General features: G+C 58.3%; 1 protein-coding gene and 1 long non-coding RNA gene across 11 annotated transcripts; one reads left to right on the top strand and one right to left on the bottom strand.

The window, feature by feature from the left end:
* Positions 1-85: 85 nt before the first annotated feature.
* Positions 86-20,914, bottom strand: Abca7 (ATP binding cassette subfamily A member 7). 10 transcript variants are annotated; one of them, XM_087201467.1, is made up of 47 exons: positions 19,436-19,652; positions 18,191-18,263; positions 18,017-18,110; positions 17,690-17,831; positions 17,489-17,601; positions 17,306-17,379; positions 16,973-17,053; positions 16,363-16,573; positions 16,142-16,281; positions 15,674-15,790; positions 15,374-15,541; positions 15,005-15,234; positions 14,321-14,497; positions 13,837-14,059; positions 13,506-13,727; positions 13,220-13,421; positions 12,674-12,784; positions 12,065-12,236; positions 11,372-11,503; positions 11,154-11,293; positions 10,926-11,063; positions 10,552-10,733; positions 10,403-10,475; positions 9,656-9,897; positions 9,309-9,438; positions 9,100-9,186; positions 8,871-9,025; positions 8,537-8,661; positions 8,340-8,438; positions 7,954-8,241; positions 7,583-7,615; positions 7,308-7,485; positions 7,055-7,224; positions 6,760-6,937; positions 6,258-6,373; positions 5,876-6,020; positions 5,667-5,790; positions 5,021-5,150; positions 4,828-4,948; positions 4,687-4,749; positions 3,239-3,345; positions 2,893-3,034; positions 1,858-1,992; positions 1,679-1,782; positions 1,354-1,446; positions 644-884; positions 86-553 (listed from the first exon to the last, which is right to left on the bottom strand). In XM_087201467.1, the coding sequence occupies exons 1-47, from the start codon at positions 19,480-19,482 to the stop codon at positions 395-397; spliced, it is 6,627 nt and encodes a 2,208-aa protein (XP_087057593.1). In that variant the 5' UTR covers positions 19,483-19,652; the 3' UTR covers positions 86-394. The 10 variants fall into 10 exon arrangements, 8 of the variants coding, with proteins under 8 accessions (XP_087057593.1, XP_087057595.1, XP_087057591.1 ...); XM_087201469.1 differs by having other exon boundaries at positions 9,656-9,858; XM_087201465.1 differs by having other exon boundaries at positions 4,828-5,150; positions 19,436-19,653.
* On the top strand, positions 1,445-8,441 carry LOC147821184 (uncharacterized). Its single transcript, XR_015447506.1, has 2 exons — positions 1,445-1,687; positions 5,342-8,441. It is a non-coding gene; the product is annotated as an uncharacterized LOC147821184 (long non-coding RNA).
* Positions 20,915-20,981: the final 67 nt, after the last annotated feature.

Raw genomic sequence — 20,981 nt, 5'->3', positions numbered from 1 at the left:
GGGGCACACAGGGACGAAGAGACAGGACACCAGGCTCCTGGGGGGCCCCATATGCCTGCCACAAGACCCACAATGTCACCACATCTTTCCAGCCTTCTCTTTATTACTCCAGGGGCTTGGGTTCAGTGGGAGCTTGGTCCAGCTCCTGGGCCTTTCACTTCCCCTTTGGTTTTTTTTGTTCATGTGTTTTGAGTCAGGGTCTTGCTATGTAGCCCACACTAGCCTTGACCTCACTATGTGGCCCAGGCTGGCCTAGGCTGGCCTCCAACTCTCAGATCCTCCTGCCTCACCCTCCTAAGTACTGGGAAGACAGATATGTGCTCCCATGCCCAGCAACCTGGCCTTTTTTGTTCTGGCGTTGGGGGCCTCCCACCAGCCCCCAGGACAGGGAGGCTCACAGCACTGTCTCCGCAGTGCTGGGGTCATCAAGAAACCAGCTTGAGGTTCGTTTGGGGCACTGCAGGCCTGGTGTGGGGTCCACCCCCACCTCCACTTCCTCCTTCTTGTCCTTTTCCTCATCTTTCCCCTGGTCCTTGGAGAAGTACAGGAATACCTGGCCCAGAGAGAACAGAGAGAAGGAGGAACTGTGAGCCCAGGGAACTGGCCCCAGACGTCCTCCAGCCCTGGGCAGCATCGCGGTCACCTCCTCCAGCGTAGTCTGGGTCACAGAGAAGTCCTCCACGCCGTGGTCAGGGCCGTGAGCCGCCAGCTCCCTGAACACTCGTGCTAGGCCACAGCGCCCTCCCGGTGGCAGCTGGAAGCGTAGGCGGGCCCCGTGTGCTTCCCGAAGCTCAGCCCCAGGGAACTCTGCTGTCACGAAGGCTGCTGCCTGCTCTGGCCGGTTCGTGGGCACCCTCAGGGTCAGCGTGTGGCCAGCCCCAAACCTGGAGAGGACAGCACCAAGGGTGCTAGACTTGCCCACAGCCCAGAGGGCCCCATACCCTGCCCACATCATGGTGGGTTTCTTCAGTCCCAGCCGCATCTGACAGCTCCCACCCTGCACTAGGCCTGTGCCCGCCTGACCCGCTTCCCAACACTTGTGGCTCCACCCTACGAGCCCTAACCCTGATATATCACCACTCACCACTTTCCCAGAGGTCCTTACCTGCAGATCCCACCCACTCACTCAAGCCCTGCCCACAGCCTAGACCCCACCAATCAGGTCACATCTCCCTCCTGGGCCTTTCTATCGAGCCCCTGACTCCACCCCCTGTCAGTCATGTCTGGGACAAGCCCGCTCCCTGGCCACCTCTCCAGTTAGAGCCAGTTTCCCCTCTGGCCCCAGGTCTGGTGGCTCCCTTGTCCTGCCCACATCCCCACATGGACTTGGAGACCTCTCACCCGGGTGCTCACCTGCTCTTGAGGTGCTGCGCGCTGCCCAGGCAGCGGAACCGCCCATTCACCATGATGGCCAGGCGTGTGCAGAGCACCTCGCACTCCTCCATGCTGCAGGAGGCCGATCCATGAGCGGTGGCCGCGGGCACCTATGCCGTCCTGGCCAGGACCCTCCCTCCAGAGCCAGGCACCCTCTGCCCTGGGATTCCCTCTGGGCCCAGATGCTCTTTTCCTGGACTCGGGACTTTCACCCCCTGCGCATGGCCCCGTGCGGTGGACAAACTCTCCCCGGGCCCGGACCACCTCGATCCTTCGCCCGGGTGTGCGGTGGCGCAGGGCCCACCTGTGCGAGGTGAGCACCACGGCGCGCCCCTCCCGCACCACGGCCAGGAGGCTGTTCCACAGGAAGCGCCGCGCGCTGGGGTCCATGCCGGTGGTGGGCTCGTCCTGGGAAGGGAGGAGGGCACTAAGTCGAGTCTTGCCTCCCTCCCCCACCCCCACCCCGACCCGGCCCCCACGCACCAGAAACACCACTGCCGGGTCCCCCACCAAAGCCACTGCTGTGGCCAGCTTCCGCTTGTTGCCTCCGCTGTAGGTGCCTGCGGGTCTGTCTGCGTACTGCGGGAGCCCCAGGCGCGCCAGGCCCGCGCGGGCGGTCTGCGGGGTGGGGCCAGGCCAGGCAAGGGGCAGGACCAAAGTGGACAGGGGTGTGGTTAGAGAGAGCAAGGAGGGGCAGAGTGGGAGAGGGATGGGAACAGAGTGGCTATGGGCGGGGCCAGGGGTAAGGGGCGGAGCCATACTGGAAGTGGGGCAGGCCATAGGGAGTATGGGGAGGGACAGAGTGAGCAAGGGGTGGGGTCAGAGTGGGTAGAGTGGGTAAGGGGCGGAGCCAGAATAGAAGCGGGGCGAGGCCACAGTGAACATTGGTCAGGGCTACAGTGGGCATGGGGCCAGACTGACCCAGGGCTGGGGCCAGAATGAGCATGGGGTGGAGCCCCAGTGGATGTGGGGAGAGGTCTGAGAAGGAGCAGGGCCAGAGTGGGTGTGGGGCAGGAAGAGAATGGGCAGAGCTGGGGTGAGCATGGAGTGGGGCCACCCTAAGGATCAGAGCATGCGCGGACCAAGGCCAGAGACAGGTCAAGTGTGGGTAGTGGGGATGCAACCTAAATGGCAAGAGGGAGCCACGAGGGGACCTTGGGTGAAAGACACGAAGCTCTAAATCTAAATCGAGGCCACAGCTGGGAGGTGCATGAGGCAGGGGGGATGAGCGAGCAGGCCAGAGGGGGATGGGGCGGGGGAAGAGCTCGGTAGGGTGGGCGGAGGAGGAGGGCCGAGCTTTGGACCAGGACAGCTGGAATCAGAAGGGTCTTGTGAGGGGTCAGAGCCAAGGCTAGAGGACATTTGTTTGGGTCCGAGCCTGAGAGTGGCCAGGAGGAAATGAAGTACGTCCTGGGGCGGGGGCGGGGACCGACCAAAGGGAGCAGAGATTGGATCTGGATGGTAACTGGGGGCGTGGTCCATAAGCAGGGGCGGGGCTGCCGGGGCGGGGCGGCTCACCTGCACTACCTGGGCCTCTGGGACTCCACGCAGGCGTGCGAATAGTTCCAGGTGCTCACGCCCCGTAAGCAGCTCGAAGATGGCATCCGACTGAGGGCAGTAGCCCATGCGGCGGTGTGCGGCGGCTGGTTCTTGGGCCACGCTGAGAGGCAGGGGACAGGAGGCTCGGGGAAGTGGCCATCCTGGGGCCACATACCCAGGTCTCAGGATCTACCCATCCAGGCCCACTCTGGCCATGGCCGCGTATCTCAGGGCCCAGTCCACAGCCAGGGGGTATGTGGGGACCATGCTGGTGTGGAGCTCTGGCCCTGTCAGCTCCCCCGCCCACCCCCCAGAGTCCCCTCACCTGTGACCTGCCAGCACTGCCTCGCCCCCGCTGGGTAGCGTGTCCCCCGACACCATGCGAAAGGTGGACGTTTTGCCTGCTCCGTTGACCCCCAGCAACCCAAAACACTATGGGATGCATACAGAAGGCGCTCAGTGAGGCCCTGGTCCTGATTTGGCTGAGGTTCCTCATGGGGGGCTGGGGCCAGGGGGAGCCCCAGAAGGTGACTGGGATACATCAAGAGGCAGAGCTGGCATTTAGTGGGGGTGCTGGGGTTTGTCTAATGGATTCAGGCACACAGCAGGTGTTCTATGAGGTAACGCACAAATACCAGGGGCAGAGACTGCCATGTGCATGCTGGACCACAGTGGGTACGCATGAGAAATGCCACCTGCTCCCCATCTCGGCCGGGTGTAGTCTGCCCGAACTGAGAGCATGGCTACCGCAAGGCAGGTGCTTGGGAAGAGGTTCTTAGTGTATGCTAGCATCTAGGGTGTTTGCAGATGTAAACAGATACCCGATAGGTGCCACTGAATGGCACGCGGTAAACAAGTTGCTCAGCACATAGGTGTGCATGTGAATTGGGACAAAATGGGCTGCTTAAGAAGTGTTAGCGCCCAGGGCTTTAGCTCAGTAGTTCTACCGCCTGCCTTGCAAGTACAAGGACCCAAGTTCGATCTCCAGTACCAAAAAGAAAAAGTGTTAGCTGTGAGCAAGTGCAACATATGGGCCTGTATATAGTAGGGGCTCCATAAATGCTTGATAAAAGGTGACTGACACAAAAGTAGTATTCAGTACACCTTTGGTGACCATATGGGGTGTTCAGTAAATGTAACTATAGACCAAAACAAACAAGGCCAGGAGTAGTGGCACAGGCCTACAATCCCAGTACTAGGGAAGCTGAGACAGGAGAATCACCATGAATTCGAGGCCAGTCTGGGCTATGTAGGGAGATCGAGTCTCAAAAAACCAAACCAAACCAACCAACAAACAAACATAAGCATGCAATAGGTGCTTTTTTTCTTTGTGGTCCTGGGGATGAAACACTGAGCTACTTCCCCAACCTTTTATTTTTTTCTCCCTCACTTTTTTTTCTTTCTTTCTTTTTGTGGTACCAGGGATCGAACTCGGGTCCTAGCGCTTGCATAGCAGGCGGTGAAACCACTGAGCTAAATCCCCGGCCTCCCTCACCCTTTTTTTTTTTTTTTTTCTTATTTTGAGATGGGGTCTTGGTAAGTTGCCTGGGCTGGGCTTGAACTTGCAATTCTCCTACCTCAGCCTCAAAGAGTGCTGGGATTACAGGTGTGCACCCCTATGTCAAGCCTGCAGTAGATACTTCATGAGTCTTTGTTAATGTGGCTTCAAACACGGCTCACAGGAGACTGCTGGGTACACAGTAGTTCTCATAGGAGTTGGTAAATTGTGCTCAGCACAGAGATTCCTGCAGCCACAGCCCTGGGTCCCCTCACCTCTCCAGGGGGGATCCCCAGGCACAGGCGGTCCACAGCTGGTGTCCTCTGCCCATGGTACACCTGGGAGGGACACAAGTCACCGAGAAAGGAAGGAGGCCAGCAGGGGCCCAGCCCAGCTCTCTGCCTAGCTATATCTACCTTTGTCAGGTCCTTAAGCACCAACACGTCCCCCTGGGTGGCTCCTCTGGTCACCCGCTCCCGTTCCCAAGCCACGTCCTCATCCTCCTCCCCCAGGGGTGGCAGCAGCCCCAGCTTTGGGCTAAGGACAGAGACATGAGTGCACTTCAAGTAGGTCCCTGGCCTCTGCCACCCTTCCCTGGTCCCCACTGACTGTGGTAGGAGGTGGCTTCGGTGCTGTAGCAAAAGTGTGACGAAAAGGAAGAGGGGCCCCTGTACCACCATGGCCAAGAGGTTCTTGCCAACCACCTCCCAGCGCAGGGGTGACTGGAATTGGCTGTCTCCTGTGGGGATAAGAAAGAAGGTCCTTGGGACTTAGTGTCTGGCACCCTCTCCAGTTCACCCTGGATTCTTTTTGTTTTCCTGTGATACCGGGGATCAAACTTAGGACCTTGTGCTGGCGAGGCAGGTGCAGTGCCAGAGCTAAGTTCCCAGCCCTTCACTCTGGATTTTTTTTTTTTTTTTTTGGTACCAGGGATCGAACTCGGGACCTTCTGCTTGCGAGGCAGGCGGTGGAACCACTGAGCTAAATCCCCAGACCTCATCCTGAATTCTTAAGAGAAAGGACCAAGATCTGGGTAGGCTGCTCAGCTGGGATCTAACTTGCATAGAAAATAGACATATCACCTCCCTTATTTAGACCACTTGTGATGTGACCCAAGATAGAATTAGCTTTTACATGTTTGTACCTCTAACTCAGCCCAGCCTTCAGGCTGTTTAAAGTCCCTGGTTCTCTCCCTGGGGGCAATTTGCTCCCCTACCCCCTTAGATCCTCACCCCACCAGACAGGAAGTTCTCACCCAAGCGCTCAAAGGCATCAGCCATGGCCTGGTTCCGCACCATGTCGATGAGTCCTCGGCCCAGGCAGAAATGGGGAAAGATCAGGAAGACCCATTTCAAGATTCGGCTCACATGCTGCAGGTTCTGCTCAGGAGGCCAGAAGAAGCTATGGTTCAGAGACTGAGGTCCTCCAACCCAGCCCAAGCCCACCCACCTTGCAGAGCCCTACCTGGTCAGATAAAAGCTCAAGGACAAAGGTGGCCATGCTGCCATTAATGCCAATGAAGAGGTTAATACAGGTGAGTACCACATAGGCCGTGCTGGGCACCGAGAAGAAGAAGGAGGCCGGGTACATGAGTGGTGTGATTGACCAGCTGTGGGGGTAACAGGGGACACAGGTGACTATACTCAGGCTGGGCTTGAACTTGAGATCTTCCCGCCTCACCCTCCTAGAGTGGTGAGATTATAGGTGTCACTGTGCTTGGCTCATGATGAGCTTTTAAGGCCACATTAGCACACCACTGAGGCCAGTGTGCCTGTGATCACCTCCAGTCTCTCAGGAGCTGCTGTGAAGTCCTGTGTCCCTCCCCAGCAGTAGGTAGGGCCTTTACCCATATAGCAGCAGCAACAGTAGGAGTGCAGGAAGGTTCTCGGGGGCCACATAGGCCTTCTGCTGGAAGGCCAGGAAGATCAGGACCACAATGCATGCTGTCACCAAGTAGTTACACTGCAATAGAGACAGGAGGCAACCTTGGGTAAGAAAGGGTAGTGATTCCCACCCTTACCCCTGTGCCCCACCCCAACCTCTCTGCTGCTTTTTTTTTTTTTTTTTTTTTTCAGAACTGAGGATAAAACCCAGGGCCTTCACACTGAGCTCCATCTCAAACCATTTTTATTTTTTATTTTGAGACAGGATCTCACTAAGTCACTACGTTGCCTGGGCTGGGCTCAAACTTGTGATCCTCCTGCCTCAGCCTCCCAAGGAGCTGGGATGACAGGTGCGTGCCACCACCCCCAGGTGCAACCTCCCTGGCTTTTTGGGGAAGGGGTTGTGAGACCTCTCACCACCCCCCAGACCTCACTCAAGCCATTCCCAGCAGTCCCCACCCGCACCATGTCCCAGAGGAAGTTGCCCAGCCAGTAGAGGGTCGGGGACAGGCCCCCAATGAGCTGCAGGTGTTTGGCACGAGAGACACGCTCCTCAATAAGAACCAGGATGAAGCTCGCTGGGACGAAGGACATGGCGAAGACCACACAGATGGAGATCAAGACATCCACTGAGGAGGCCATGCTGGGAACAAGGGCACCTGTTTACATGGCCAGCATGTGGCAGAGTTCAAATCCAGCCCCATCACCCAAAACAGCAGGGACACTGAGGCAGGGAAGGGTGCATGGGACCAAGACTCACAGTGCAGCCTCCGACAGCTGTTCCTTGGTCATGTTCAGGGGGTGGTTGAGCGTGATGATGCTGTGGGCATGCTGGGCAGGGCCCGCGGGCAGGTGGGCATGTAGGAGTGCATTGTTGGCGCGGTTGACAAAGGCCACCATGGCATGCCAGCCCTTGTTGTTGAACCAGATCTGAGAGCAGTCATGGTCACGGGGTCAGGCTCGCGGGGTGAGGGTAATGGAGGGGGGACACCCACCTGCACCCCAGTTCCCACCTTGAGGCTGTTCTGAGTATCCAGGCCCAGAGCCCACACAGTGAGGTTGTTCAGGATGCGGTCCAGGGCCCCACCGTGCTTGGGGCTCAGCAGCGCCCGCAGCTCCTCCACCAAGTGGCCCAGCTCTGGCCCCGAGGGCAGGCGCGGGTCACGGCCTCCCAGCGAGAAGCCCCCATACCTGGGCAGCAGTGGGGGTGGCACCTGAGGCCCGGGGAAAGGCAGGGGGCATGGGAAAGGAGCTAGGCCAGGGGACCCCGGGCCAGGTCCCACCTCACCTGATCTCATTCACCCACTTCTTGGTCTTCAGACTGTGAGAGGGACAGATGGACAAAGGGATGTGGAGAGACAGAGACACCTGAGAGTTAAGGGCAAGATGGGGGAGAGGCCCCCAGCGGACATCCAAGCCATCTGGCACCCAAGCTGCTTCCCTAAGCCAGGCGGTGCACGCCTGTCATCCTAGCACTCTAAGAGGCTGAGGCAGGAGGATCTTGAGTTCTAGCCCAGCCTGGGCAACTTAGTGACACAGCAAGACCCTGTCTCTAAGTAAAAAATAAAAAGGATTGGGATGTAGCTCAGTGTGAAGGCCCTGAGTGTGATCCCCAGTACTGAAAAACAAACCCAACCTGTGCCCCCAGTGGCCACTCACCCCTGGTGCACCAGCCTTGGGTAGGTCTTAACCAGGAAGTCGGATATGTTCCGGCCCGTCAGGTTCTGCACCACCTCCCTGGAGCTGCTCAGGGCCTGGGGTGGCGGGGGTCCCCCAGCTGCAGCCGGGCAGTCAGGCAGCAGGCGGCGGGCACCAAGTTGGCTGCACTGGCAGGCCGGGGACGGGGACTCTGGTGTCCAGTTACCACTGGCCAAGACCTTGGCCACATTCGTGGGAACCTCGGGGACTGAAAAGAGGCACGAGAAGCCCTGCAGACACTCAGGTGCCCTGTGGAATTGGAGGCAGGGTTGTCAGGGATCCTGAACACCCTAGGCCTGTGGGCCAGAGCCCAGAGGAGAAACTGAGGCAGGGAGGAGTGGGTGTACCTGGTGGAAGTGTTGTGTACTTCTGGCTGCTCCAGGCCAGCCTCCTCCAGCAGCGCCTCGAGCAGGCGGGCCCGCGCTGGGTCCCCTGGGGCGTCCTCACTGTGTGTGGAGGTGATGTGGGTTCCTGGCTGCACCCTAGACCCCCAGTCCAACCCACATCCCACACCCCCCAGCCGCCTTCTGTCCCTGGCGCCCACCTGAAGAAAGACACCTGGGGACCATACATGGCCGGTCTGAGTCGCAGCGCTGGGTAGTACCCGAAAGGAGGCACGATGAGACTGAAGACCAGAGCGAGGCCCACAAAGAGGGCAGGGAGTACGATCTGAGGGAATAGCTTGTCAGCTGCCACCTCCACCCCATCCCTCCCCGCTCCTGCTATAGAGCTCTCTATGCCTCCCCAGCGCCCTCAGTAAGTACACATGGGCCTAAGCTGTTGAATGAAGCCAGTGAATGGATAGCTGGGGTGAAGACAGCACCCAGGGAACCCTGACCCAAGACACCCCCCCCCCAACGCTGGCCGGGCTCCCTTACCTGTGCGAACAGGCTGCGGCGGCTGCGGCGAGCAAGCAGAAAGCGCTTAAGAAGCAGGGCCCGGAGCTGCTGGTGGGTCAGCGCCCAGCCCTGTACCCGGCCTGTGGTGTCTGGCCCAGAACCCTGCAGGGCCTGTGTCTCTGAGGCCAGCCCAGCTGTGGGGAATGGGAAGGTCAGAGGTCAGGCCGTGGGGGACACAGGAGTCACAGCAGGCAAGGGTGAGACTCACCTGGCTCTCCATTCCCCAGGGCTGACTCGTCGGGCAGTGTCAGGGGCCGCGCAGTAGCCATGGACACATGTGGCCAGTGGGCAGCATCTGTGGGGTCAACAGGAGTCACAGGCAGGGGTCAGTACTCAGCTGGGGGTCAAGGTCAAGGGTCACGGGCAAAAAATGTCAGGACCAGGGCCATGCATTGGGGGATTGGGGATGGACTCAACCAGGGATGGAGACTCGGCCCAAGGTCACATCTGGGTCTGGACCAGGGTCAGGGTTCAAGGGTCGGGAAGCTGCAGTGGCTCCCACTGGTTCTGTGTCTATGGCGCTGTCTTCTACCACCTTCAGGAAAATCTAGGGAAACAAACAGGGCGCTGAGAACCTGGGGGCCACTGGAAGGAACCCCTCATCCACTTCAGCCCCCCAGCCCTCCTCCTGAGCCCCACCTGTAATGGCTCTGCTGTCCATAAGCAAACTCCTATTCACCCTTCAAAGACCCAGATCTCCTCTGGGTCTCCCTCACTAGCCACACTGGACACCCCCATGAGCCTCTCCCAAAGTCCCCTTGCACCTCCTCCAGGCTGGTGTCCGAGATCCCATAGCTGGCAAGCCGCAGCGCCCCTAGCTGCCCATCCAGCTCCTCGAAGAGCTTGGCAAAGCTGCCATCCTGAGCACCTCCGGAGGGCATCGCCAGCACCAGCTCGTGGGGCAGCTCCTCCACCAGCTGTGCCCCCGGCACCCAGCGCTGCACCAGGCTCAGGAGTTGGGGTGCATCTGGGTAGACCGGGGCCTGTGAGAGCCCCATCCCTGGCCCTGCGGGCAGAGGTCAGGGCAGCTCTATGTTCTGGTTCACACAGGGTTTGTTTTTGTTTTTGTGGTAACAGGGATGGAACCCAGGGCCTCTGCCCTGAGCTCCATTCTCAGATTTTTATTTTTTATTTTTTATTTTGACAGAGACTCTCACTGAGTCACTATGTTGCCCAGGCTGGGCTCAAATTTGAGATCCTCCTGCCTCAGCCTCCCAGAGTTCTGGGATGACAAGATGGGTTAAAGGTCAGGACCAGAGTTGGACAGAGTCACTGTTTAGATGTATCCCAAGGCTGGGGGTCAGAGGTCCACTTTGGGGTCCCCCTAATATTTGTTTGGCTTTTTGAGATAGGGTCTCAATATGTAGCCCAGGCTAGCCTTAAGCTCATGACGATCCTCTTACCTCCGCCTCCCTAGTGCTGGGATCACAGGCATGCACTAGCACCCTTGGCACTAAATTAAGCCACACAGCTCACCACCCCTCCTTTGGGTCACCTAGGGCAGCTCTCACCTGCTGTGCTGTCCTGGTTGCCTGGCCCCTGTTCTTGTCCAGTGTCTAGCCTGTCCTTGCGGTCACTGTCACCCTGCAGGCAGGGGCAGTGGTTGGTGTGGCAACTGGGCTGGAAGGACCCGTGGGGGTCAGGGTTCCAGGGTCCTCACCTTCTCTCTGGTGGTGAGGGGCGGAGTCTTCACCAGTGTCAGGTAGTAGCCAGAGCCCAAGTGACGACGCAGAAACAGTGGTGACCCACAGCAGCACAGGCGGCCACCTGCCACCACGGCCACCCGGTCTCCCAGGAGCTCAGCCTCATCCAAGTGGTGGGTGGAGAGGATCAGTGTGCGGCCTGAGCATGGGGACCCAACTCACATGAAGCATCTCAGGCTACCAGGGATTCCCCACTATGGAATTGCCTACTCCGGGTGGCTAACTCCTACTCATCCCTCAAAACCCCATGCTAGCACTGCCTTGCCAGAAGCCCTTTCAGGATGCCCAGAAGCAGAATCCTGGGGGACCCTCAGGCTGCCCAGGCTCTCACCTTCTCGGTATTTGAGCAGCAACTCCCAAATACTGCGACGGGAAGCAGGGTCCACACCAGCAGTGGGTTCATCCAGGATCACCACACGGGAGCCGCCCACAAAGGCAACGGCTACTGAGAGTTTCCGCTGCATCCCACCTTAGGGGTACAGGGAATCTCAGCCACCCCTGCTACTGGGACCTCAGTGCCGGATCTGTCCTCGCTCCCCCACCCTCTGGGCGAGCTCACCGGAGAGGTGGCGCGTCTGTGTACTCCGCTTGGAGACGAGCCCCACGTCCTGTAGTAGCCGGTCCTGCTCGGGGCCCACAGCGGCAGTGCTCAGACCCTTCAGCTGGCCGTAAAACCAAACGTGTTCATCCACCGTCAGCCTGCGCCCAGGGAAAGAAGCGTGGCCATCACGGTGGGCGGGGCCGCAGGGACACGCCCCCCCAGCCACCAGTACGCACATGTCAAACAGGACGTTGTACTGCGGGCACACACCCAGGTGAGGCCGCACGGCCGCCATGCTGGACTGGACATCGTGACCCAGGATGAAGGCCGAGCCACCGCTGGGCGGGAAAAGGCCACTCAGGATGGACCTGGGGGTGCAGGGGTCTCAGAACAGCACCTCTTACTACATGCTCACGCTAAAGGTGTGTTTTGTTTTGTTTGTTTGAGGCAAGGTCTTGCTATGGAGCCTAGGCTAGCCACAAACGTGGCCATCCTTCTGCCTCAGCCTCCAGAACGCTGGAATTACAGGTGTGTGGTACCACATCTGGCCTCCAAAGGGGTATTATGTGCACATTTTCCGGGAGGTATCTGAGGCTGAGAAAATACTTTATCCCTTCTATTGTATGCCCAAAGTGAAATGAGGCTGCCACCCCCACAGTACGTGCACCCCAGGACCCAGGGCCTTCACACTGAGCTCCATCCCCAGTCCTTTTTAAAATTTTGAGACAGGGTCTTGCCAACTTGCTCAGTTACCCAGGCTGGGCTTGAATTTGGGATCCTCCTGTCTCAGCCTCCCAGAGTGCTAGGATGACAGGTGTGGGCCACAAGCCCAGGTTATACCCCAGAACCTTCTGGCCCCAGATGTGTTCCCCACTGGACAGATGAGGAAACTGAGTTCAGGGGAGGGAGCAGCATGGCTGGCAGCTCACAGTGTGGTGGTCTTGCCCGCGCCATTGTGGCCCAGGAAGGCAGTGATGTGGCCTTGGTAGAAATCCAGGCTGAGCCCTCGCAGGGCTAGCTGTGGGCAACCCGGGAACCGCTTCTCCAAGCCCCGGATGGAGACTCCAGGACATAGGCCAGGCGGTGCCCCTTCCACCAGCACTGCAGAAAGAGGCAGAGTCAGCAGGGTGGTCCCAGGGTCCCTTTAGAGCTGGAATTGGGTCAGGCTGGAGTCTGTTAAGAGTTAGGGGACAGCCAGACATGGTGACATGCACCTGCAACCCAGTGCTCTGGGAGGCTGAGGCAGGAGGATCTCAAGTTTGAGCTCAGCTAAATTTCAGGGAAATTTAGCAATTTATCAAGACTCTGTCTCAAACACAAAATACAGAAAAGAGTTGGAGGGGTGTAGCTTAGTGTCAAGGACTGGATTCAACCCCCAGTACTACAATTTGAAAATAGTTAGGGGAGCCCCAGGGGGCTGCTGCCTGAGCTGGGGTATGCAATTGGGACTAGAATATGCGGAACCTGGTTTATTTGGAGGTGAGGGGCACTGGGGAGTCCAAACAGGAAAGGAGCGGGTTAGGTTTGTGGGGTCTCACCCTTTGGGTCCTGCAGGGTAGGGGCTGGAGCAGGACCCTTGGGAGGTTCAGGTCCACACCAGTAGCTCTTTCGAAAGGGGAAATTCCATGGTTCAGGGATCCCGTACTGGCCTGGGGAGAAGCAGTGCCCAATTATACTTGCCCTCCACCTAAGTCCAGCCACACTCCGAGAAGCTGGGCATCCAGGTGGGCAGGGCTTGGCTCCCAGCTTCCCTAGAGTCGCCCCCTAGAGTCAGCCACCTGTGCGTACAGGCCAGGAAGCTCTGCCTTCGAATCTGGGGCCTGAGCCTTCAGGTACAAGGAGGCCTGCTGGCCACCTCCTTTTTTGTTTTTGTTTTTTTTTCCCAGTCTGGGCTCAAAATTGTGATCCTCCTGTCTCAGCCTCCCAGAATGCTAAGGATGACAGGGGTGAGCCACTATCCCTGTCCTGAGTCTCCCGTGCAGTCTTGTGGAACTCTTGTGGGAACCTAACCTGGGGGCCCAAAGGCCAGAAGTCCCCTGGTGCTCATTCGTGTTCCCGCCCAGGGCCCTACCCACTAGGCCCACCTGGAAACACGGCCTCCAGGTACCAGATGGTTAGAGCATAAAGCGCAGCGTCCAGCAGCAGGAGGCCCAAGACCTGCGCTAGGCTGAAGACGTCTGCTGCGGGTGCCCGGCCCAGGTTGTGCCATTGCGCGCCCTCGCCCTGCTCCTCCAGCAGCGCCAGGCTCTCGCACCCGAAGCCGAAGGCCACGGGGGACAGCAGACTCTGCAGGTGGTGGCGGGTGGGTCAGCAGGCAGGCCTGGCCAGGGGTGCCCCTTCGCCCCCGCCCAGCCCCGGCCCGGCCCTCACCGCAGCCACGCGGCCCCCCACAGGGAGCCGGTCCCGCCAGGCCACGCACAGCACGTAGGGCAGGTAGAGCGTGAAGTAGGCCAAGCCTCCGCAGGCAGCCGCCAGGTTGGCACGGGAGAAGAAGGCGCTTAGCAGGAAACTCTGGACCACAGTGGCCACTGCGAAGGTCGCCAGGAAGAGGAGCACCACAGCAGGGTGGCTGTAGGGGAGGATGTCCCCCAGCTGTGGGGGGCAAAGGGAGCTCAGGGCTCCATCCAGGCGCGGGATTTGGGGCTTACGCAGATCCCAGGCTCAGAGCCTCTAACTCCCACTCGGAGGACGGGGTGCGCACCTTGAGCACCAGCACTAACAGCGCAGCGCTGAGGACAAAGGGTGCGAGGCAGCTGAGGAACCAGCCGAGCCAGAGCACTGCGCGGCCCAGCCCCATGGAGCGCATCGTGTCACGCAGCCGGGTCTCTTTCTCACGCACCACGGCCTTCACGGTCAATGCCACCGAGTAGATCCAGGCCAGCGTCAGGAAGAGTGGCAGCGAGCGGCTCAGCACGCGCAGGAAGCTGGAGGGGACACAGGGATGAAGTTGGGAACAATGCGCCCCCCGCCCCAATGTGGGCGACCACTTGCCCTGGAACTCCGAGCCTGATGCAGTCTCTGAGGTCCAGGTCTCAGTACAAAGCCATGTTTCCTCTGTGTCCCAAGATCCTTGAAGACCCCTGCCCCCTCCCCCTGCTGGGGGTCACACGCATGCTTGCAGCCTTGGCTGTCCCCTAAGCCTCGGGACAGGGGGCTGGGGGCTGAGTGGGGAGGGTAGCGCTCACACGTCGTCCACATAGCACGGGTAAGGCATCTGCTGCAGGTAAAGGCCCGTGCGGAGGTTGGCGCCGCTGAGCACCCGCACAGCCGCCTGCTCCACCAAGTCCTGCAGGTACACGAAGCCGCCCCACACGTACCGCAGGTCCGACAGAGGGTCTGCGGCCGGGCCCGGGTCCCAAAACCTGTGAGGGGGGCGTGGTGGTCAGTGGTAGAGAACTGGAAAGTCCTGCCTACAATAGTCTTAGCCCTGTGTTTACTCTGCCAACGTAATATTGCACTTGGCCGGGGCATACAACCCTCTACCTACTCCTACTCTCCTTTTATACTTCAGGATGCCAGGCCAAGCCCTTCAATACTCCAATTGGCCTAAGGCACTCGGGGCTCCGCCTACCATACATATATGGATAACACCCAGGTTCCGCCCATCACGGTACCCAATAGGCTGAATGAACACCCTCGCCCCGGTCCACACTGCCCTCCACTTATACCCCCTGATAGGAGGGCCTTGGCCAACCCCTCAAGTGCATAGGCCACGCCTATCATGACCCCAATTGGTCTAAGGTTCCCTAGGCTCCGCCTAGCATGCCTTTTATAGGTTCTACCTAGACTCCGCCCATCAATCTCCAATACGCTGAATTGCCTGGCCCCACCTACCACGCTGTTGACCCAACCCCACCCCCCACACTCACTTGTCCATGATCCTATTGGTCCTGGTGACGTCATCGATGTCCATGCGAATCTTGACTCGCAAGTGTCCAGGACTCAGTCCCGGCACCGACACCTCTGCAGGGTCTGGGGCGTCCTCTAGCCCCAGAAAGATGATGCCGGCCCAGAGGCGGCGCTCAGCCAGCAGCTGAAGGGCCCGAGACACCAGGGCAGCCTCTGAGGGTGCAGCCTCCAGCTTGTTCAGAGACACACACTGCAGGGGACACAAACCTGTCCTCTCAGGCCCTCCAAGGGACAAGGCTACCTTCCTCTGGGTCCCCAGAGCAGCGCTAGCTTCCACCCTCAGATCACTAGGTTGGAGCCTGCCTTCCTTCCAACCTCCAGGGCCTCACCTCCACCATGTCACCCAGCATGCGCACCACTCTGTCCACATCAGCATGTGCCTCCCGCCAGCTGTAGCCACCCCTGCTGGGGTCCAGGAAAGACTGGAGGGCCTCTTTCCCGGCCAGCCCTCCAGGTCCCAGCTGGCTCCGTCTTTTCTCTTGCACACTCAGGAGACTCTAGGGGAGGTGTCAGGTGAGGTGGGTCTGTGGCTCCCACAGGGAGCCCGTAAGCCCCGTCCTTTTCACTGTGGGTCCCACTTCCTACCTGGAGTGAGGCCTCTCCCTGCTCTGCCTCCACCCCAGCCCTACCTGCAGCATGGCCACATTTGCACTGTTGTTCAAAAAACCAAAGAGCTGAGGTCCCAGCGTGCCCCAGACCTCCTGGATGTCCCTTAGCAGGGCCAGCTCTTCAAAGGTCCGGTTCACCTGCAGGAAAGGGTCCAGAAGATCTGTCCAGGCCCTGCTCAGTCACCACCGCCCTGTTTGCTGAGGGCCCCTAAGCACTTCCCTTGGGTCCTCCACCTTTTTTGTTTTGTTTTGTTTTGGCAGTACTGAGCTACATTCTCGGCCTTTTTATATTCTTTATTTTTTAGAGACAGGGTCTCACTAAATTGCCTTGTTGCCCAGGCTGGGTTCAAACTTGCAATCCTCTTGGCTCAGCCTCTCCGAGTGCTGGGATGACTGGTGTGTGGCACTAGGCTAAACTCCTACCTCTCCCGAACACAGTATCCGAGACCCTCTGCCTCCCCTTTTCCCCCAGCATCAGGCCACCCTCACCTGCGCCATGATCTGCCGGGTGAACTTCGTGTCAGGTGCAAAGAGCAGCTTCCCAAGAACCAGCGGCTTCAGGCGTCTCCAGAGCAGGCGGGACAGTGGGTGGTCACTCAGTGTCCCCATCAGCTCTAAGCAGGCAGAGCCTGAGGTGTGGATGCCATGAGGAACTGCTCCATACCCACCACCCCACTTCCCAGCTGGGGAAACTGAGGCCCATCACTCACTCAGGCCGTGGTCTGGCAGGTCTGGTGCCTGCTCCATCCCAACCAGCTCCTTCAAATCTCCGTTCTCGTACCAGTTGAGGGAGAGGCCCCCGGGGCTGCTGGGCCCCTTGGCACTGCACAGGGCTTCGGACACCAGCTCCAGGGAGCTGCTTGTCCCCCGGGCCCTCTGCAGCAGAGCCCGAAGCTCCACCAGGCTAGGCAGTCCCAGCAGCTAAGGAGAGGTCACCAGAGGGCGCTGGAGATCTTCCTGCCACTGGAGCCACCACCAAGCCCTGACCAGGGGCAGGCATCCCACTGGAAGCCCCTTCTCCTAATCCTGACTTTCACTCCAACTACACAGAAAAATCGACCTAAGGGATGGCCTGTCCTTATTGATTCCTGGCTGAGCTTGATGCTGAGTAGAACCTCTTTTCTTTTCTGTATTGGGGATGGAACCCAGGGCTTTGGTAATGAGCTATATCCCTAAATCTTTTTATTTTTTTTATTTTGAGACAGGGTCTCCCTAGGTTGCCCTGGCTGGGCTGAACTTGAGATCCTCCTGCCTCAGCCTCTCAGAATGCTGGCGTGACAGGCAAGTGCCACCACACCCAGCTTGGCTAGCAATTCTCACCTCCTGGGCCAGGTCCTCTGCGGCCTCCACAATGCTGCCCATGGACTCCTGCGCTTGGCTCAGGATGGACCTCAGGGATTCCTGGAGAGAAGGTGCCAAGAGTGACAAGGACCTAGTCACCTAAGAACAGCACTCCACTAAGTTTCCACCATGCTATCTTTGTGTCCATTTTACAAATGTGGAAACCGAGGCTCTGAGAGGTGCAAGGACTTGCTCAAGGTCCTTTGTCACCATGGCAGACATTTCTTGCTTAGGCATGGGATGAAGAATGTCCCTTCCTGGACCCTGGCATCAGAGGTTCCCAACAGCAGCTGGTCCTTCAGCCCTGCTCACCCCTTGCAGAAGTGTTCCCAGGAGCTCAGTAGGCAGTGAAGGTTGCTCTTGCTGGTCATTGTGCTGAGGCTGGGCTGGGGGCAGAACACATAGAACAGGGCTATGCAAACCTTGGCCAGAGATGCCCCTATCCACTGTCCCATCGTGCAGCGGGGTGGGGGGAGGAGACCTCAGCTGCCTCACCTGTGCTGTGGGCAGCTCTGAGCATGGGGATCAGTGTACCCAGGCCAGCCAGCATCCTGCGGGCACTGGGGCCCCCCAGTACAGCGCGGGCATCCGCTAGGAGCCTGGACACCCTGGGGACAGAGACAAGGCAGGAGGCTCAGCCGCACCACCCCCCAGCCCTGAGCCCCCCAGCTGGCCACACCACTGCCTCTTGCTTACAGGGACTCATTGAAGTTGCTCAGAAACCCCGGCTCCTCTCCTGGTGTGGGCTTCGGGAAGCAGGAGTTGTTTATGTTGCAGATGAGACCCTGGAGCCAGGGGATGGTGCCCGCGGATGGCAGTGGCTTGTTGGGGAAGTGGCCTGCGGACAGATGCCAGTTCTGCCTGAAGCCCCACCTCTGCAGGCTCCCCCCTCCATTGCTCTATGCCCTCAGCTATGGCGAGCTCACTCCCGGGGAGTGTCCTGGCTGCCGCTCCTGCAGTCTCCTTCGACGAGGACCCCATGGGCCATTCCCCATACACCAAGTCCCGGTCCTTGGAGCTTACATTCATGTTGCTCCAGAGGGGGATGCGAGTGACGGACGGCCACGAGGATGAAGAACAAGAAGAGAGGCCATAATAACTCGACCAGGAGCTGGACCTGGGGGGCAGGATTGGCAGGAGATCGAGGGAATTGTGGAGATCATGCCTGTGCCCCAGGCCCACATCCCTGGGCATTACCGGCTGTCTCCTGCGATATGTGAAATTCTTCCAAAGCAGCAGCATCAGCTGTGTTCGGAAAGCCATGGTGACACTGGACAGGGGACAGGACGGAGGGGTCAGTACAAAGGTCGTGCTGTGTGGTTGCGGACAATGCCCTGTCCCTCTCTAAACTCATCCCTCTCACTATCCCACCGCGTAGGGTTCTGGGAAGCTCTATTAGAGCCAGGGTTATAGCAGTTAATAAAGGATTCTCCTCCTCCCCGGTGGAGTAAACCAATGGGAGCCCTGCCCGAAGCTGTCTTCATAGCTGATTGGTTGCCAGGGCTGTCGCTCTCACAAGGGATCCTAAAAACTATCCCCGAATCTCCCGGAGGCGGAGCTTTCGGCTTAACGCTTCCGTCACCAGGTTCCACCCCATGCCCCACCCAAGGACCCGGTCCAGGTCTGGCGCTTCTCACTCCAGACCCAGGGGAGGGTTCCTCTTGCCCGGCCTGTCCAACAACGATAACAGCAACGAATATTTCCTGTGCTGAGCATGTCAGGTGCCCGACTGACAGTGCAACTAGACTATCACTCCAGTTACAGAATTGGAAACTGACGCTCAAGAAGGGACAAATCGGCCAGACCTGATGGTGCAGGCCTGTGATCCCAGCACACTGGGAGGCTCAGGCAGGAGGATCGCAAATTAGAGCCCAGCTTGGGTAATTTAGCAACTTAGAGACCTTATCTCAAAAATAAATAAATTTTTAAAAAATAAAAAGTACTGTAAAAAGGGCTGGGGATGTAGCTCAGTGTGAAAGCCCTGGGTTCAATCCCCAGTACCAGAAAAGGTGGGGGCAAGTCCAGGTTCCAAGAGAGCTATTACATCCCAGCTCTGTCCATCCCCTCGTGCATTATTGATCCTCAGAAAAACCACAAGATTCAGGAAATGGGTCAGGAGAAGGAGCCGAGCTAGACTTCTAGTCCTGTCATTTCCTTTAAACCATATGGCTGGGGTCTACTTTATTGTGCAGATGGCAAAACTGAACCCAGGGGCACTAAGTCACCAAAGGCCAACCATGCACTTGAGAATTCGAACCTGGGCCCCCGACCTCCACACCAGGGCTCCTTAGACAGTGGGATGTAGGACCTGGGGTCAATGGGGACTTTGCAGGTGCAGGCGGGCACAGGCCCGTCGAGTAACCCAGAGACCCACCCCCTTCCCTTGATACTCGCAGGAAGGAAAGAAAGGGTGAGAGTTGGGGCGCGGCCAGCACTCCCTACTTTCCAGGCAGCTGGCCTCTGGGCACCTCCAAACTCCACCCTTGCATCCTCGAGTCTCCCTCCTTCGTCTTTGGGTCTCTCTCACCATTCGGCCCCCCAGCTCCAGCCGCCTTCCCTCCGCGGGACAGCAGCCGGGGAGTGCGGCCCTTTTAAAAGGAGACCCCGGCGGGCGCGGCGCCCCGGCAGCCTACTGAGCTTCACAAGCGGGCGCCGGCGGCAACGTCCCGCCCTCAGCCGCTACTATTGGTCACAGTGCCTGCCACTCACAGAGCTGCCCATCCGGAGCCTCGAGCGCCTGAGAAGGCGGAATTACCGCTAGTCACCTTGAGCCGAGTTTCTTAAAGGGGACAGCACGCATGTTACGGCATCCTGTCAGGGTGGCAGCATGCCTATCTCGCCCCTCGCAGCCAGGCCTCCGGACACTGCTCTTCGCATTGCATAGCTGTCGCCAATACTGCAGCCCCGCCCCCGTAGGAGACCCCTGTCCCCGGGGAACCTGGATCCTAGCCAGACTCAGGGATACCCTGAACATCCTTGGTCAGGGATTTGCCCTCCATAATAGGGAGGTTCTGTCGGGGGATTTAGCTCAGTGGTTCCGCCGCCTGCCGCCTCGAAAGCGCAAGGTCCCGTTCAATCCGCGGTACCAAAACAAAACTAAACAAAAAACATAATAGGGGGGGTTCATGGTGGTACACGCCTGGAACACTAGCACTCTAGGAGGCTGAGGCAGGTGCAGAGCAAGTTAAAGCCCAACCTGGCTAACTTAGCAAAATACAAAATTAAATACAAAATTTTTTAAAAGGACTAAAAATAAATAAATAAAAAAGGACTGAGGATGTAGCTCAAAGGGAAGGCCCTGAATTCAATCCTTACTACTGCAAAATTCAAAGGGAGAGGTGGCACAGGCCTGTGATACCAGCACTCAGGAGGCTGAGGCAGGCGGATTGTGACTAGATCAAGGTCTGCCTGGGCTACACAGTCAATTCAAAGCCAGCTTGAACTAGAGACTGTCTCAAAAAAACAAAAAACAAAGTGGTGGGGGGTTTGTGGATGATTATTTCCGACCCAAGTCTTCATTCATTCATTCAACAAACATTCCTGCGGGCTTATTTTGGGCTGCATGATGGCAGAAGGTAGGAAGGAGCCCCCAACATTCTAAGATTAGAGTCTTGTGTGGTAATGATTACAGTTTGTGGAAAACCAGATGGTTCCTGGTCTGAAAAACAGGCATACTTCACAAGATCATGGTGAGGAAGAGACAGTTGTATGTAGACACAGCTTTGAGAATGCCAGAAAGGGGCAGGTGCTCCATTGAGGAAAGTGGCTTTGTTTTTGAGGCTTTGAAGATGTATCAGGGAGACAGGCTCAGTCAGAGGCCAGGAGGCTGAAAGCGGGCATGTAGCACAGTGCCAGAGTTATTAGGGCAGGGAGAGATCCAGGTCCAGCTTCCTGGGCTTTCTTCCTTCCTAACTCTTCCCTTACCCAAGTTCTGGGCTTGAACCCAGACTCACCTTATGGGCTCAGGGGTCAGTTTCCCCTTTCCCCC

This window comes from Heterocephalus glaber, unplaced genomic scaffold, assembly GCF_053883595.1.
Source record: "Heterocephalus glaber isolate CG9 unplaced genomic scaffold, H.glaber_assembly_v1.0 deba00001760, whole genome shotgun sequence".
Lineage (NCBI taxonomy): Eukaryota > Metazoa > Chordata > Mammalia > Rodentia > Bathyergidae > Heterocephalus > Heterocephalus glaber.
This window is presented reverse-complemented; position numbering and strand designations above follow the sequence as displayed.

Coding starts and splice junctions, on each gene's coding strand:
- Abca7 (XM_087201462.1), bottom strand. CDS start 19,482: ATGCAAGGGTGGAGTTTGGAGGTGCCCAGAGGCCAGCTGCCTGGAAA. Junction 8,662..8,870: donor GCCGCAGCCTGTTCGCACAG/GTAAGGGAGCCC, acceptor CTATTCCCTCAG/ATCGTACTCCCTGCCCTCTT. Junction 885..1,353: donor GCGCAGCACCTCAAGAGCAG/GTGAGCACCCGG, acceptor TGTCCTCTCCAG/GTTTGGGGCTGGCCACACGC.